We start from the raw sequence: 13,607 nt of genomic DNA, 5'->3' as shown, positions 1-13,607 counted from the left end.
TGATTGGGCGGGACGGCTCTGGCTGGGGGGAGGGGGTGTGTTGACGTAGGCGGGGTTATTTGCATAGCCCCAGATCATTTGCATAAGGGGAGGACGCGTTATACCGCCTCATTTGCATACATTTGCATCCAGCGGGCTCAGCTATAGGGGGCGACACCCCGGGAACGTATGGGCCCCCTGGCTCCCCCCCACCCTGGAGCCTCCCGCTGTGCAGGATCCCCCATGCATTTACCCCCCATGTATAGGGCACCCCATATATATAGGGCACCTTCATGTATAGGCCCCCCTTGAGCTGTGACACCCCCGATAGGATCCCCATATGTCTCAGCCCTTCCCCATAGAGGCTCCCCTCCATCCAGTGCCCCCTATACCCCCCCAGATATAGGAACCGCCCTGCTATAGGGCCTCCCTCGCCCCTAGGGGCCTCTGACACTATATATAGGGGAGCCCCTGTATGGAGCGCCCCCCCCCCCCCCGACACGAGGGCGGAGGCAGGGTGAAGCAGAACAAGTTTTTATTGGGGGTCGCTGCCCCCCTCCCAGCACCCCCCCGGCGGGGGGGGGGGCAGCGGGGGAGGGTCACCAGCGCTGGGTGCCAAACCCCCCCCTAAACTCATGTTAAAAAATTAAAATAAAATTAAAAAAAAAATAAGGGGGGGGGAAGGAGAGATACATGATGGAAGCGGCAGAAATGGGGGGGGAGGCTCTTCTCGGCCCCCCCTCCCGGGCAGGTAAGGGGGGCAGCGTGATGGGGGGAGTGGTTGGAGCGGCGGCAGTGGCGGTGCGCGGGGCCCAGGCGTCCGGGGGGCTCAGGGCACGGAGACGTGGAAGGGGCTGTTGGGCACGTGCTGGTCGCCCCACTTGACCACCAGGACGTAGTCGCCCCGGTCGCGCAGCAGGTAGCCCACATTGTAGAGCTGGTTGCCCAGGTGCTTCACCACGATCTCCTCGCAGGGCGCCCGCGGGCCCTGCACCCCCACCAGCAGCATGTTGTTCCCTAAGGGGAGGAAAACACCCAAATTTGGGGCACCTCACTCCAAAAAGCGGTGCCCCCCCCCCCCAGCAGGACCCAGGGGTCCGGGCCGCCGTACCGGCCTTGCTGCAGTCGACGGTGAAGGAGTTCTTCTGGCCCACAAAGGCCTTGTTGAGCCCCAGCCCCTTGGCCACCACCTTGGCGGCGTCGGAGGGGAACTTGGGGGCGCCCGGCGGGGCCCCCCCAGCCTCGGCCCGGCCCCCCGCGTCCACCAGCACCGACGACGTCTCGCGCAGGCTGTGGCTGCTCACCAGGCGCGGGCCTGCGGGGACGAGGCGCTGGCAGGGGGGCCCGGGACGGCCCCGAAATCCCCCGGGGGTCAAGACCTCCCCCTAGGGCCCCCCCTCAAATCCCCTCTGAAATCCTTCCCCCAACCCTCCCACCCCTAAATCCTTCCTCCAGCCTGACCCCAAAATCCTGCCAGTCCCCCATCCTTCCTGCACTGCTCCTGCCCCCCAATATCCCCCTAATCCTTCCCTCAACCCTCCTGACCCCAAAATCCCACCAATTCCCAAGTCCTTCCCTCAGCCCTCCTGACCCCCCACATCCCCCCCTAAAATCCTCCCCCCACCCCTCTTGCCCCCACATCCCCCTCTAAAATCCTCCCTGCAGCCCTCCCACCCCCAAATCCTTCCTGCAGCCCTTCTGACCCCCAAATCCTGCCAGCCCCCCATCCTTCCCTCAGCCCTCCCGCCCCCCAACTCCCCCCCACACCCTCCCCGCACCGGTGATCTTGGCCTTGAAGGGGCTGCCGGCGATGTGGTGGGGCCCCCCGAACTTGACGGCGATGAGGTAGCTGCCGGGGGCCAGGGGGGTGTAGGTGACGCGGTAGCCCTCGGGGCACTCGCGGCACTCCATCTTCACCTTGGAGGGGCCGTCGATGGTGACGGCCAGCGCCCCGGGGCCCGCCTTGGCCGTGTTCACCACGAACTCCGCCGGCGAGCCTGGGGGGGTGCGGCGGCGTGGGGCACCCCACAACTGCAGCTCCGGGGTCGCCCTCCCTGCCGCCTCCCCAGAGGGACCCCCCCCACCCCATGGGGCCCCTGTGACACTGTGGGGCCCTACAGGACCCCACAGGGCCCCCTAAGACCCCACAGGGGCGCCTATAAGATGCTGTAGAGTCCACTCGACTGCATAAGGACCCCACAGCAGCCTCTATGACTCCATAGGGCCTGCCAACCCCATAGGGCCCTGTAGGACCCCTAAGATCCCACAGGGGCCTGTGGGACACTGTTAGCCGCTCCCCAATCCCATAAGGACCTGCAGGACCCCACAGAGCTCCCCATGACTCCATAGGCCCCTCAACCCCACTACGACCCCATAGGGCCCGGTAGGACCCCACAGGCGCCTGTAGGAAGCTGCAGGATCCTATAGGAGCCCCCAAGACCCCCAGAGGGCCCAATGGGGCCCCCGACACCATAGAATCCCCTTGTGGCCCTGTAGGACCCCATAACCCCCCCACCCCCAAGATCCTGTAAGGGCCCTACAGGGCCACACAGGATGCCCTATGACCCCCATGGGGCTCTGTAGGGTCCCCTATGGATCCTGCAGGACCCCATAGGACCCCCCGCCCACTCCCAGGACCTACCTGTGAGGCTGGGGCTGCAGGCAGAGACGGGGCCGGGGTCGTCCGCCCGGCCCGGTGCCCCCGTAAGGGCCCTGTTGGACCCCACAGGGCTCCCCCAGTCCCCTATAGACGCCCCAGCCCGGCCGTACCTGTGGTGCCGCCCTCGAGGCCGGGGCCGTAGGCGGAGACGAGGCCGGGGTCGCCGGCCTGGCCCGGCTCGCCCACCCGCACCTTGAAGGGGCTGCCGGGGATGTGCGAGCCGTCGAACTTGACGTCGATGGAGTAAACGCCGTTCTCCCGCGGGATGAACCGCACCGCAAACTTGTCTGCCGGGGGTGGGGGGGAATGGGACGGGACGTGGGGGTCAGTGGGGGCCCCCCAAACCTGCTGCCACCCCCCAAAACCCCCTGAAATTCCCCCAAGCTCCAGAGGGGCTGCTGCAGGGCACCCCTGAGTCCCATGGGGGGGCTCCAAACCTCTTGGACCCCTCCCCAAAAAGCTCACAGGGTCCATGGGGCACCCCTAAACCATCAGGGATGCCCCTCAACTTCCCCATAGGGTGGGGGACCCCAAAATGGGACAGTGGGGTCAGCCAGGCCCCCAGGGGGCCCAGAGGACCCCAAAATACCCTTCTCACTGGGGCCAGGAAGACCCCCTCCAAAATCCCTCCCCTCAGGCGAGGGGGAAGGCTCTGAAACCAAGCTGACAGAGCCAGCGGGGCCCCCCTGAACCTGGGGGGGACCCCAAAATCCCCCCTCATCTCCCAAAACCCAGTGCCCCCCCCGCCCTCCCGCCAACCAGCAAGAACGAGCTCACCACGCGCTGCCGGGAGAGAGCCCGGACGCCTGGGTCCTCGGGGAGGGCAGCCCCCGGACGCCTGGGCCCCCAAGGTCTCGGGCAGCGGGGGTCCAACATTACCGTCCCCTATGGGGGGGCTCGGCTGCCCGGACGCCTGGGTCCCCAGGAGGGGGGCGCTGCGGCGGCAGCTGGACCCGGCTGCCTGGACGCCGGGGTGCCCAACAGCAGCGGGGGGGCTGCCTGGACGCCTGGGTCCCTGCGAGGCCCGGGAGGCGGAGGCGGGCTCCCCGCGGGCCCGGACGCCTGGGTCCCCTCACCTTCGGTGACCTCGGTGATGTGGCACTCCTCGAGGGCTCCCGAGGGGCTGTGCACCTTGGCGTCCAGCACCCCCTTGGCCCCGTTGAGGCTGACGGCGAAGGAGGCCGGCTGGTGCACCTTCAGCCCGGACTCCTGGGGGGCAGAGACCGTTAGCGAGGGGGGGGGGAGCCCCCCACCGTGGGGAGGGGGCCCATCCTAACCCCTCAACCCCAAAACACCCATCCCTGGGGGTGCTGGCAGCTCCAAACCCTACCCAGAATAATCCTGGGGGGGATTACTGCCCTGAAAGAGCCGTCTCAAAAAGCCTTGGGGTGCAGTTGCACCCAAAACTCTGCCCCAAATAACCCGGGGGGGCATTAACGTCCCCAAAACGTCACCTCAAATAAGATGAGGGGGATTAACACCCCAAAACTTTCCTCTGGAATAAACCAGGGGGGCAGCTGCACCCCAAAACCCACCCCCTAAACAACCCTGGCATGACTAAGACCCCAAATAACCCTGGGGAGGAACCCCACACCCCGAAACAACCCCGGGAGGGATCTGCACCCCAAGATCCCCCCAGGGGAGGAGGGAAATCCGTACCCCGAAATGACCCTGGTGGGGAACTGGACCCCAAAATCACATCGGGGGGGATCCCCACTCCAAAACCTGCCTTAGGGGAAGGGTTCTAACCAAATCCCCCTGACTTCAGGGGTTCCCCCTTTTGCAAGGAAGGATTTGGGAGGCTGAGGAAATCCTCCCCCCCGATTTGGGGGTGCCATGTGCCCCCCCAGGGGCCGGGGAGGGATTTAGAGGTGTCGGGGGAACCCCCTGTCCCCTACCCGATACCCCACTTACCTTTTGGGGGCCGGAGAGCTTAACGGGAGAGAACGGGGGACCCGGGCGTCCCCGGGGATTGGGGGTGCTGGGGGGGTTTTGGGGGGCCGCTCTCTCCCGTTAAGGCCCATCCGGGCCCCGGGGTCGCCCCCTGAACGGGGGGGGAGGCTGTTAATAGCCTTTAAAAGAGACACGAGAGAAGACCCCCGGAGCCCCCCGGGACGGCTGGGGGGACACACGGGCTGCCTGGGCCAGCGCAGGGACCCCAAAATCCCTCTAAACCTTCATAGACCTCCTCCCCGAAAACGACTCCCTGGAGATCTACAGACACCCCCAAAGCCCCCCAAGGGCTAGGCAGCCCCTAAAGACCCCTGGAGCCACACAGGTGCCCCCATGAGCCCCCCAAAAATCACATGGGTGCCCCTAGAGCGATGTGGGCATCCCCAGATTCCCTCAATGACCCCCTAAAAGCTCCCCAGAGCTGTAAAGAGTCCTGCTAGACACCCTGCTGATGCCCCCCAAGACATCCCTAAAACATCACTGGAGCCCTACTGGAGCGAGGTGGTCTGCCTGCTCAACCCCAAAATCCCACTCAAGCCCCACCTAGAGCTAGCCAGCCTTGATAGACGCCCCCAAAATCCCCCTGAAAATCCCTTAGAGATAGACAGCCCTTCCCTGACACCTCCAAAACCCTATAAAAGCAGCCCCAGAGACCCCCAAAACCTTACTAAAGCTCCTGAGATCTACGTAACCCCCCCCAGACACCCCCCGAAACCTCATTGAAGCCCCCCATAAGCCCTGCAGTCCACCTAAACACTCCCAAAACCTCACTAAAATCCCCTTCAGTCTCCAGGCACTCCTAAAACCTCACTAAAGACCCTCTTCAGCCCCTCAGATGCCCCCAAAACCTCACTATAGCCTTCCTTGAGCCCTGCAGCCCCCTAGAGAGCCCCAAAATCTCCCTGCAGCCCTGTTCCTGCGCGTGCCCGGCCCGTGGCCCAGCCGGGGGGGTGCGAGGGGGGGGTTTCTCCCAGTGCCTCACCTGAAGGCTAGAAACAGTGAGGCGCCGGGCGGCGTCACAGGGGGCCGCGGCCGTCACCACGAAGGGGCTGTCGGGGATGTGCTCCTCATTGAACTTCACCGACACCTCGTAGTCGCCTGCGGGGACAGGGACAGCGTTGGCAGGGGGGACACGAGTTCGCCAGGACAGAGGCGGCGTCAACCTGGGGCACGGGCAGCGTCAACAGGCAATGCGGGAGGACGCGAAGACGGTGTTGATAAGGGACGCAGGGACAGCGTTAATAGGGGTGTCCCCTGGCACCCCCAGCCCCGCTACCACTCTCTAGAGCCCCACAGCACCCCCAAACCTGCCCCGTGCCCCCTGGCAGCCCCCTAAAACGCCCCCCGTACCAGGCTCCTGGACGACGTAGGAGACGCCGCAAGAGCCGTCCTTGCGGTCCTCGAAGGCGATCTCGGCCTTGCTGGGCCCCTCGACGGCGATGGAGAGGCCCCCAGCGCCCGCCTCCCGTGTCCAGATGCTGAACTCGGCTGGGGGGTGGGGGTGAAAAGTGAGTTTTGGGGAGCTCTAGCTGGGTTTTGGGGTGCCTGAAGAGGACTCGGGAGCCCTACCTGGGTTTGGGCAGCCCCAAGGAGGTTTTGGGGGAGCTCTGGGTTTTGGGGCATCTTAGGCAGATCCAGTTGCCCCAACTAGGTTTGGGCAGCCACAAGGAGGTTTTGGGGAGCTCTAGGTAGGTTTGGGGGCACCTTAGGTAGATCCAGGTACCCTAGAGGGGTTCAAAGAGCTCTAGGTGGGTTTTGGGATGTCTAAAGCAGGTTCAGGATCCCCAGTTAAGTTTGAGAAGCCCCGGTCAGGCTTGGGGGCACCTCGGGCAGATGCGGGTGAGTTTGGGGAGCCCCAGTGGGGTTTCGGGGAGCCGCCGCTCACCTGGCACTCCAGCCTCGGCCCGCTCGAGACCGGGGCCGCCGGCGCGGACCTTGTGGGCGCCCCCCTCGCCCAGGGGCCCCACGGTGAACTGGAAGGGGCTGCCGGGCACGTGCTGGCCCCGGTCCTTGACGCTGACTGAGTGGACGCCCGTCTCGGTGGGCACGAAGCGGATGCAGTAGGCGCCGCTGTCGCCCTCCAGCACCTGGGCCGCCACCGCCTGGCCCGAGGGGCCCGTCACCACCGCCGTCACGTCGTGGGGGCTCAGCTCTGCGGGGATGCGGGTCACCGGGGGGGTCCCGACTCGTGCCTGCCTCCCCGAGGACCCCCACTCATCCCCTGGGTCCCCACAGACCCTGTCCTGTGCCTCCAAGTGGTCCCTGGGGTCCCCCGCAAGTTCCTGGGGTCCCTGCAGACCCTGTTCTGGCTGTTTGTGCACCCCCAGGGACCCCTTATATGTCCCCAGGGACTCCCAGACTTTGTCCCATCTTCCCCCACCCCTCTTGGGTCCCCACAAGCCCCCAACTCATCCCTGGGTTCCTCCCCAAACTCCCCAGGAGCCTCCTAGGACCCCCAAGACATTCTGGGCCACCCAACACCCCCCCCCCCAGGACACTTGAAGACATGTAAAGAGCCCCCAGGACCCCCCCAGGAGTCTCTTGGCCCCCCTGTGGCCCCCCCCCCACACACACACACACTCACCCGGCATCTTGAGGCTGAGGTCGCAGGCGGTGCCCACGCTGGCCTCCTGGGGAGCCCGGCGCCGGCGCGTGATGCTCTCCTTCACCCGGCCCTCACCTGTCACCTTCACTGAGAAGGGGCTCCCTGCGGGGCCCAGGGGGGTCAGAGCAGCCCCTGGGGGCTCGGAGACCCCCCCAAACCCTTCCCAGGGCCCCCCCAAAGCCCTCCAGAATGGCCCCATCTCCTCCTGGGTCCTGCCATTCTCCCAAACATCACTGATTATCCCCAAAAGCACTCCCAGTACCCCCAGCTCCTCCCCACAGTCCCAACTCCTTCCCCAGTTGCCCCCCAGTAACCTTAACTCCCCAAGAACACTCTCCCACTACCCCCAGTTCCCTCCCAGTAACCCTGGCACTCTCCCCCAGCACCTCTACTTCCTCCCCAGTAACCCCTGGCTCCCCTGTACTCTCCCCCCCAGTAATCCCAGTTCCTCCCTGGCCACCCCAGCTCCCCTGTAGCGCTCTCCCAGTGCCCCCAGCTCCCCCCAGTAACGCCATTCCTCCCTAGTGCCCACCGGGGACATGCTGGTCCCCGAACTTCACGGAGATGATGTAGTTGCCGGGCTCGGTGGGGCAGTAGGAGACGCGGCAGGTCCCGTCCTCCAGCTCCTCCGTGGTGATGTCCACCTTGCTGGGGCCCTCGATGGACAGGCTGAGCCCCCCGTAGCCTGCCGCCAGGGGCCGTGAGCAGGACCCAGGCGTCCGGGGGGGCCCCCCCACTCCACCCCCAGGGACTCAGGTGTCCGAGGGACCTCGGCTCCACCCCCAGGGACGCCCGATTCACCCTGCGCACCCCCTGCGAGATGTTCAGGGCTTCCTGCTCCACCCCGCTCCCCCTCCTGCCGGGGGAACCTGGGCGTCCAGGCTCCCCGTTCCCCCCCGGGGACCCAGGCGTCTGGCCGTACCGGCGTCGCGGGTGTCGATGGTGAAGTGGGCCGGCTCGAAGGTGCGGCCCTCGCGCAGGCCAGGCCCGGCCACGCGCACCCGGCTGGCGTCCCCGAGCTCGGCCTGGCTGATGGTGACGGCCACAGGGCTGCGGGCCAGCGGCTTCCCCCCGCGAGAGATGTGCACCAGGTGCTCGCCCACCTCCTGCGGCACGAAGGAGATGCCTGCGCGGGGAAAGGAGGGGGGACATGGGGACATGGGGGGCGTCAGCGCCATCCCCGACGCCTCCCGTGCCTCCCCTGTCCCTGTGGCTCACCGACGTGGCCGTTGCGGAGGCGCTTGAGCTGGCAGGGCTCCTCGCGCCCCGAGGGCGAGGTGACGGTGGCCGTGAGCTGGCTCAGGTCCGTCTCCCCGATGTCCAGGGGGATGTCGGCCGAGGTGCCCACCTTGAGGTGGGACAGGCGCAGGCTGTCGTCACCTGCAGGACGCGGGGGGTTAGTGGTGGGGGATGGGAACAGGGGCATGGGCCCCCCCGATGCCCTTAGGAGCCCTGGACACTCCCTGAACAGCCCTGGGCCCCTCATATTCCCTAGGGCCCCTGGAGCACCCTCAGACCCATCCTAGGGTCCCCCACAACTGCCCAGAGCACCTTTAGGCACCCTCAGGATCCCCATAGCCCTCCCCTAAACCCCTCCAGGACACCGTATCAGTGATGCAGGCAACACAGGAGCCCCCCAAGACACCCCAAAACCTCCTGTGTCAGTGATACAGGCAGTGAAAGGGGCCCCAGGACCTCTCTGACACCACAACCCCCCATATTGGTGACAGAGGCAGTGTAGGGACCCCCAAGACCCCCCTGACACCCCCCCATATTGGTAATACAGGCAGTTTAGGTACCCCCTAAGGCCCCTGCGACCCCCAAACCCTCTGTATCAGTGATAACAGGTGGTGAAGGGGCCCCCAGGACCCCCGCGACCCCCCAAGCCCCCCATACCGGTGATGCGGGCGGTGAAGGGGCTCCCCGGGATGTGCTTGTCGTTGTACTTCACCACGATGCTGTAGTCCCCGGGCAGCACGGGCAGGTAGGAGACGCTGCACGAGCCGTCCTGGTTGTCGGTGCAGCTGATCTCCGCCTTGGAAGGCCCCTCCACGGCCAGCGAGAGCCCACCTAAATTGGGGGGGGGGGGACACATGCGAGGTCAGGGGGTCCCCACGGGCGCCAGAGAGGACCCAGGTGTCTGGGAGACGCCCCGCTGCCGGGCTCACCCTCGCCAGCATCCTTGGTGTTGACGGTGAAGGTGGCGGGCTTGTTGACGGTGCCGTGGATGAGACCGGGGCCGTAGGCCGTGACATGGCCGCTGTTCACGTAGTCCACGTAGAACTGCAGTGGGCTGCCTGGGGGGGGGGGAAGGGGTGTCATGGGGGGAATATGGGGGGCACAGGGCGTCACGAGGACCCCCCGGAGCCATGTGGACATCAAAGGGCCCCCCAGAACCCTGAACCCCCCCCACCTGGGATGTGCATGTTCTCGTAGCGGATGTCCATCTCGTGCAGGCCGGCCTCGGTGGGGGCAAAGCGCACTGTCACCGTCCCATCCTTGTTGTCTGTGATGTCCGGCTTTGCCACCTTCCCCGAGGGCATCCGCACCTCGCCTGCGGGGGCGTGGGGGGAAATAGGGATCACAGGGGGGGGGGCTGGCGGGGACGCTGGGATCCCTGGGGGCCAGGGGACACTGACCTCCCCTGTGGCCTGGGGACTTGACACCCCATAGAGACCCCCTGGGAGGACATGGGGGGCTCTAGGGATCTCCATGGAGGACCTAAGCTATCTTGGGGACCCCCTCGGAAGACCTTGGCTGCCTTGGGGACCCCCTGGGAGAACCTGGGGGGCTTGAAGTCCCCCTGGGAGGACCTAAGCTTCCTTGGAGACCCCCTGGAAGGACCCAGGGGGCTCCAGAGACCCCTTATAATTTGGGGATCCCCCCAGGAGGCTTTAAGGACCCCCTGAAGGAGACCGTGGCTGGTTTGGGGACCCCCAAAAGGACTTTAGGGGGGCCTAGGGACCCCCATATGGATCTATAAACACCTTGAGGACTCCCTGGGGACCTTAGCCTTTGGGGCACCCCCTCCTAGGAGGGCTTTCGGGACCCCCAGGAGGACTTTGGCCATTCGGGTCCTCTCCAGGGAGGAGCTGGGTCCCCCAGGGGCGTTTCAGGGCACCTGGCCCCACTTCTCACCTGTGATCTCCCCCTTCTTGATGGTGAAGGGGATGACGAGGTCGAAGGGGCGCAGGCCGGCCATGTCCAGCCCGTTGACGCCCAGCAGCGGGCGGTCGGTCGCCTGTGTGAACGAGCTCGTTAGCGGGGCCTCGCGCACTGCTCCTCGCCCGGCGCCCGCCTGGCCCAATGCCGCCACACACTCACCATGACCTGGAAGGGGCTGTTGGGGATGTGCTCGCCCCCAAAGCGCACACAGATGACGTACTTCCCGGGCTGGGGGGCGGTGTAGAAGATGTCGAAGGTGCCATCGGCGTTCTCCACCACGTCCACGTCCACCTCGGAGCCGTCAGGCGTGCAGACGGTGCACGTCACCTTGCCCTTGCCGGCTGCCTTGGCGTCCACCGTGATCACCGTCTCCTCGCCGATCTGGATGGTGGGGCCGATGCCTGCCCCTGCCCCGGAGAGGGGGCGGTGACTACGCTGCTGGGGGTGCCCCCCAAACCGCCCCCTCGACAGAGAGAGGGGGGCGGGGGGCACCTCCCAAGAGGCCCCATGGGAAGCTCATGCACCCCCAAATTCATTGTTGACCTTCGTCACCACCTCCGGGTACACCAGGGGGTGACCGAACACCCCCTCCCCCTGCTCCAGACATTGTTATAACAACCTGCCCCAAAACTCCCGGCAAACCTGAGCCCTCCCCAGCAGACTGAGTATGGGGAAACTCATGCCATGCCACAGGGAGGAGAGTAATTAGGGAGGCATTAATGACACGCGGACCCACCCCCAACACATGCCCAGCAGTGACCTTACCGAGGAGGGGCTCCCCTTTGCTCCCACCCCAAAATGTGTGGGAGACCCCTTGCCCTGAGCCTGGAAACCTCCCCCAAATCACGTGATTTAAAGGAGGACTCAGGGTGCCCCTGTTATTAAAACAGGCCTGAGAGGCCCCCTCTAATTAGACCGGGATGAGGGGCTATCCCTGTCTCCAGTGTCACCCCACCCTCCCGGTAATGTCACCGCAGGGAAGGTCTCTGTCCACCCGTGGGGGTCAGGGTAATTTCGGGGTGCGGGGTGAGGACGGGGGGGGGGGTCAGGCATGCACCCCGACGCTAAGCGAGCCATGCCGTGAGCTTACCTAAGCCGTGACCTCCGATGGAGACTACAGCGTGGGGGGGGGGGGCAAAAGAGGGGTGGGGGGGACGCGGGGTGGGCAGAGAAGCAAGAAATCCAGTGAGACACACGTGACGCCGCCGCCCCCCGCCACCCCTGCCCGCCACCCCCGTCTCGGCCCCCCTCACCCGGCTGTGACTCGGCTGGAAGCGGGTGGGTGGGTGCGCCGGGCGGTGCGTCCCCCCCGCCGCACGCCCCCCCCCCCGAGGCGCCCCGCTCACCAGTGACGGTGCACTTGCTGGCGTCGCCGGCGGGCACAGCCCGGATGCGGTAGGGCGAGTAGGGGATCTCGTCGCCGCCGTACTTGATGAGGATGGTGTAGCGGCCCGTCATGTCGGGGACGTAGGACACCGTGTAGGTGCCGTCCTGGTTGTCGCGGATCGTCGCCTTCTTGGGCTTGCCCTCGGGGTCCTGCGGGGATGCGGAGGGGGGACATGTCGGTGGCCTGGCCCCGGAGCCGTCCTGGGGCCCCGGCCCCGCTCCCTGCCCCGTCACCGCACCCTGGCCTCGTCCACCGCGGTGTCCCTGTTGCCATAGCCCTGTCCCAACCTCGTTCCCTGAAGGTCCTGTCCCTGCTGCCTCTACCTGTCCCTGCCCCCCTGCCACCCTGTCCCCAACCCTTTCCTCCTGTCCCTAACTCCTTCCTGCTGTCCCTGTCCCCAATCCCTTCCTCCTGTCCCCTGCCACCCTGTTCCCTGCCCCTTTGCTCATGCCCCCCCATCCCCAAGGCTTTGCTAATGTCCCCCGGTCCCCCGGCTTGGCTCCCTCGCCCTGTCCCCATCCCCTCACTCGTGTCCCCCGCGTCCCCACCGTGATCTGCACGGCCAGCAGCCCCTCGCCGGCGTCCTTGGCGTCGATGGTGAACTCCACAGGCAGGCTGGCGGGGACCCCCGTGGTGTTGAGCCCGGGGCCGCTCGCCTTCACCTTGCTGGCGTCGTGGGTGGGCAGCGCCTTCACCTTGAAGGGGCTGAGGGAGAAGGGGGGGTGTCAGCGGGACGCCCCAAAAACACCCCCCCCGGCCCTCCCTGCACCCCTGAACTCACCTGCGGGGCACCTCCTCGTCCCCGTAGCGCACGGAGATGCTGTAGGGCCCCTCGCGGGACGGCACATAGCTCACGCTCTGCGTCCCGTCCCCGTTGTCTGCCACGTCCACAGGCTCCACCACGCCTGGGGGGGGGAGGGACAGGGGAGGGGGTCAGGGGCACCCCCAGAGCCCCCCAACCCCCTAGAGCACTCCACAGGGTGTCCTGAGATCCTATAGCCTCCCACAGGTAGCCCCAAGACCCTATAGCACCCCCTAGGGCACCCCAAGAGCCCCTATGTTATCCCACAGGGCACCCCGAGACCTCACAGCACCTTGCAGGGCTCCCCAAGACCCTATAGCACCCCATGGGGCACTCTGAGAGCCCCATACTGGGCACCTTGAGACCTCACAGCACCCAACAGTGCACCCTGATCTTCCCTGGAACGAGGCACCCCAAATCCTTTCCCCTCAAGACCAGGGAATCCTGCTCTCCCCAGGGATGAGGGGAACCCCAAATCTCCCCCCCGCCCACGCACACTGACCTTTGGGGCCCTGAACCTTAACGTCCAGGGGGGCGACGCCGGCCTTGCTGGTGTCGACAGTGAAGGTCTGGGGCACGTTGGCTCGCACGACGCCCGGCGTCAGCCCTGGCCCCGCGCACTTCACCTTGGACGAGTCCACCACGTCTGTCACTGGCACTTTGAAGGGGCTCCCTGGGGGCAGCAGCGGGGTGGGGGGCAAACGTGAGCCCGCGAGCGTGCGATGGAGCCCCCTGCGCATGGCCTGCCCCCATCGGGAGCCAGGGGACCCTCCGGCTCCTCCCGAGGCCCCTCGAGATCCCCCCACACCCCCAGGTGCTCACCAGGGACCTGGTGCCCGCCGTAGGTGACGTTGAGGCTGTAGGTGCCCGGCTCATATGGCACGTACTCCACGGAGCAGCTCCCGTCCTTGTTGTCAGTGCACGACATCTTGGCCTCCGAGGGCCCCTCCACGGCCAGGCCCAGGCCCCCAGTGCCAGCGCCCCTGGGGAAAGGGGGTGGGAGCGGGGGGTCAGGGCAGGCACCCCCAAACCTACCCAGCCCCTAAGGACGGGGGGG

General features: G+C 66.3%; 1 protein-coding gene across 4 annotated transcripts in view; it reads right to left on the bottom strand.

Annotated features, from left to right (window-relative positions):
- Window positions 1-497: 497 nt before the first annotated feature.
- The window catches only part of FLNA (filamin A), a 28,201-nt gene continuing 15,091 nt past the window's right edge, over window positions 498-13,607 (bottom strand). The window contains exons 24-46 of one of the 4 annotated variants that reach the window (XM_068924137.1): window positions 13,373-13,533; window positions 13,053-13,223; window positions 12,530-12,653; window positions 12,297-12,453; window positions 11,708-11,897; window positions 11,452-11,475; window positions 10,521-10,768; window positions 10,335-10,437; window positions 9,610-9,750; window positions 9,365-9,493; window positions 9,093-9,266; window positions 8,415-8,576; window positions 8,119-8,322; window positions 7,729-7,881; window positions 7,176-7,298; window positions 6,477-6,743; window positions 5,942-6,079; window positions 5,574-5,689; window positions 3,715-3,847; window positions 2,749-2,925; window positions 1,758-1,976; window positions 1,091-1,294; window positions 498-996 (exon numbers count right to left, since the gene is read on the bottom strand). In XM_068924137.1, coding sequence (XP_068780238.1) covers window positions 809-996; window positions 1,091-1,294; window positions 1,758-1,976; window positions 2,749-2,925; window positions 3,715-3,847; window positions 5,574-5,689; window positions 5,942-6,079; window positions 6,477-6,743; window positions 7,176-7,298; window positions 7,729-7,881; window positions 8,119-8,322; window positions 8,415-8,576; window positions 9,093-9,266; window positions 9,365-9,493; window positions 9,610-9,750; window positions 10,335-10,437; window positions 10,521-10,768; window positions 11,452-11,475; window positions 11,708-11,897; window positions 12,297-12,453; window positions 12,530-12,653; window positions 13,053-13,223; window positions 13,373-13,533 — 3,706 coding nt within the window. In that variant the 3' untranslated portion in view covers window positions 498-808. The remainder of the gene's footprint in view (window positions 997-1,090; window positions 1,295-1,757; window positions 1,977-2,748; window positions 2,926-3,714; window positions 3,848-5,573; window positions 5,690-5,941; window positions 6,080-6,476; window positions 6,744-7,175; window positions 7,299-7,728; window positions 7,882-8,118; window positions 8,323-8,414; window positions 8,577-9,092; window positions 9,267-9,364; window positions 9,494-9,609; window positions 9,751-10,334; window positions 10,438-10,520; window positions 10,769-11,451; window positions 11,476-11,707; window positions 11,898-12,296; window positions 12,454-12,529; window positions 12,654-13,052; window positions 13,224-13,372; window positions 13,534-13,607) is intronic. The other 3 variants (XM_068924138.1, XM_068924139.1, XM_068924141.1) reach the window with 3 other exon arrangements.

The sequence above is a fragment of the Struthio camelus genome, chromosome 38 (assembly GCF_040807025.1).
Source record: "Struthio camelus isolate bStrCam1 chromosome 38, bStrCam1.hap1, whole genome shotgun sequence".
NCBI lineage: Eukaryota > Metazoa > Chordata > Aves > Struthioniformes > Struthionidae > Struthio > Struthio camelus.
This window is presented reverse-complemented; position numbering and strand designations above follow the sequence as displayed.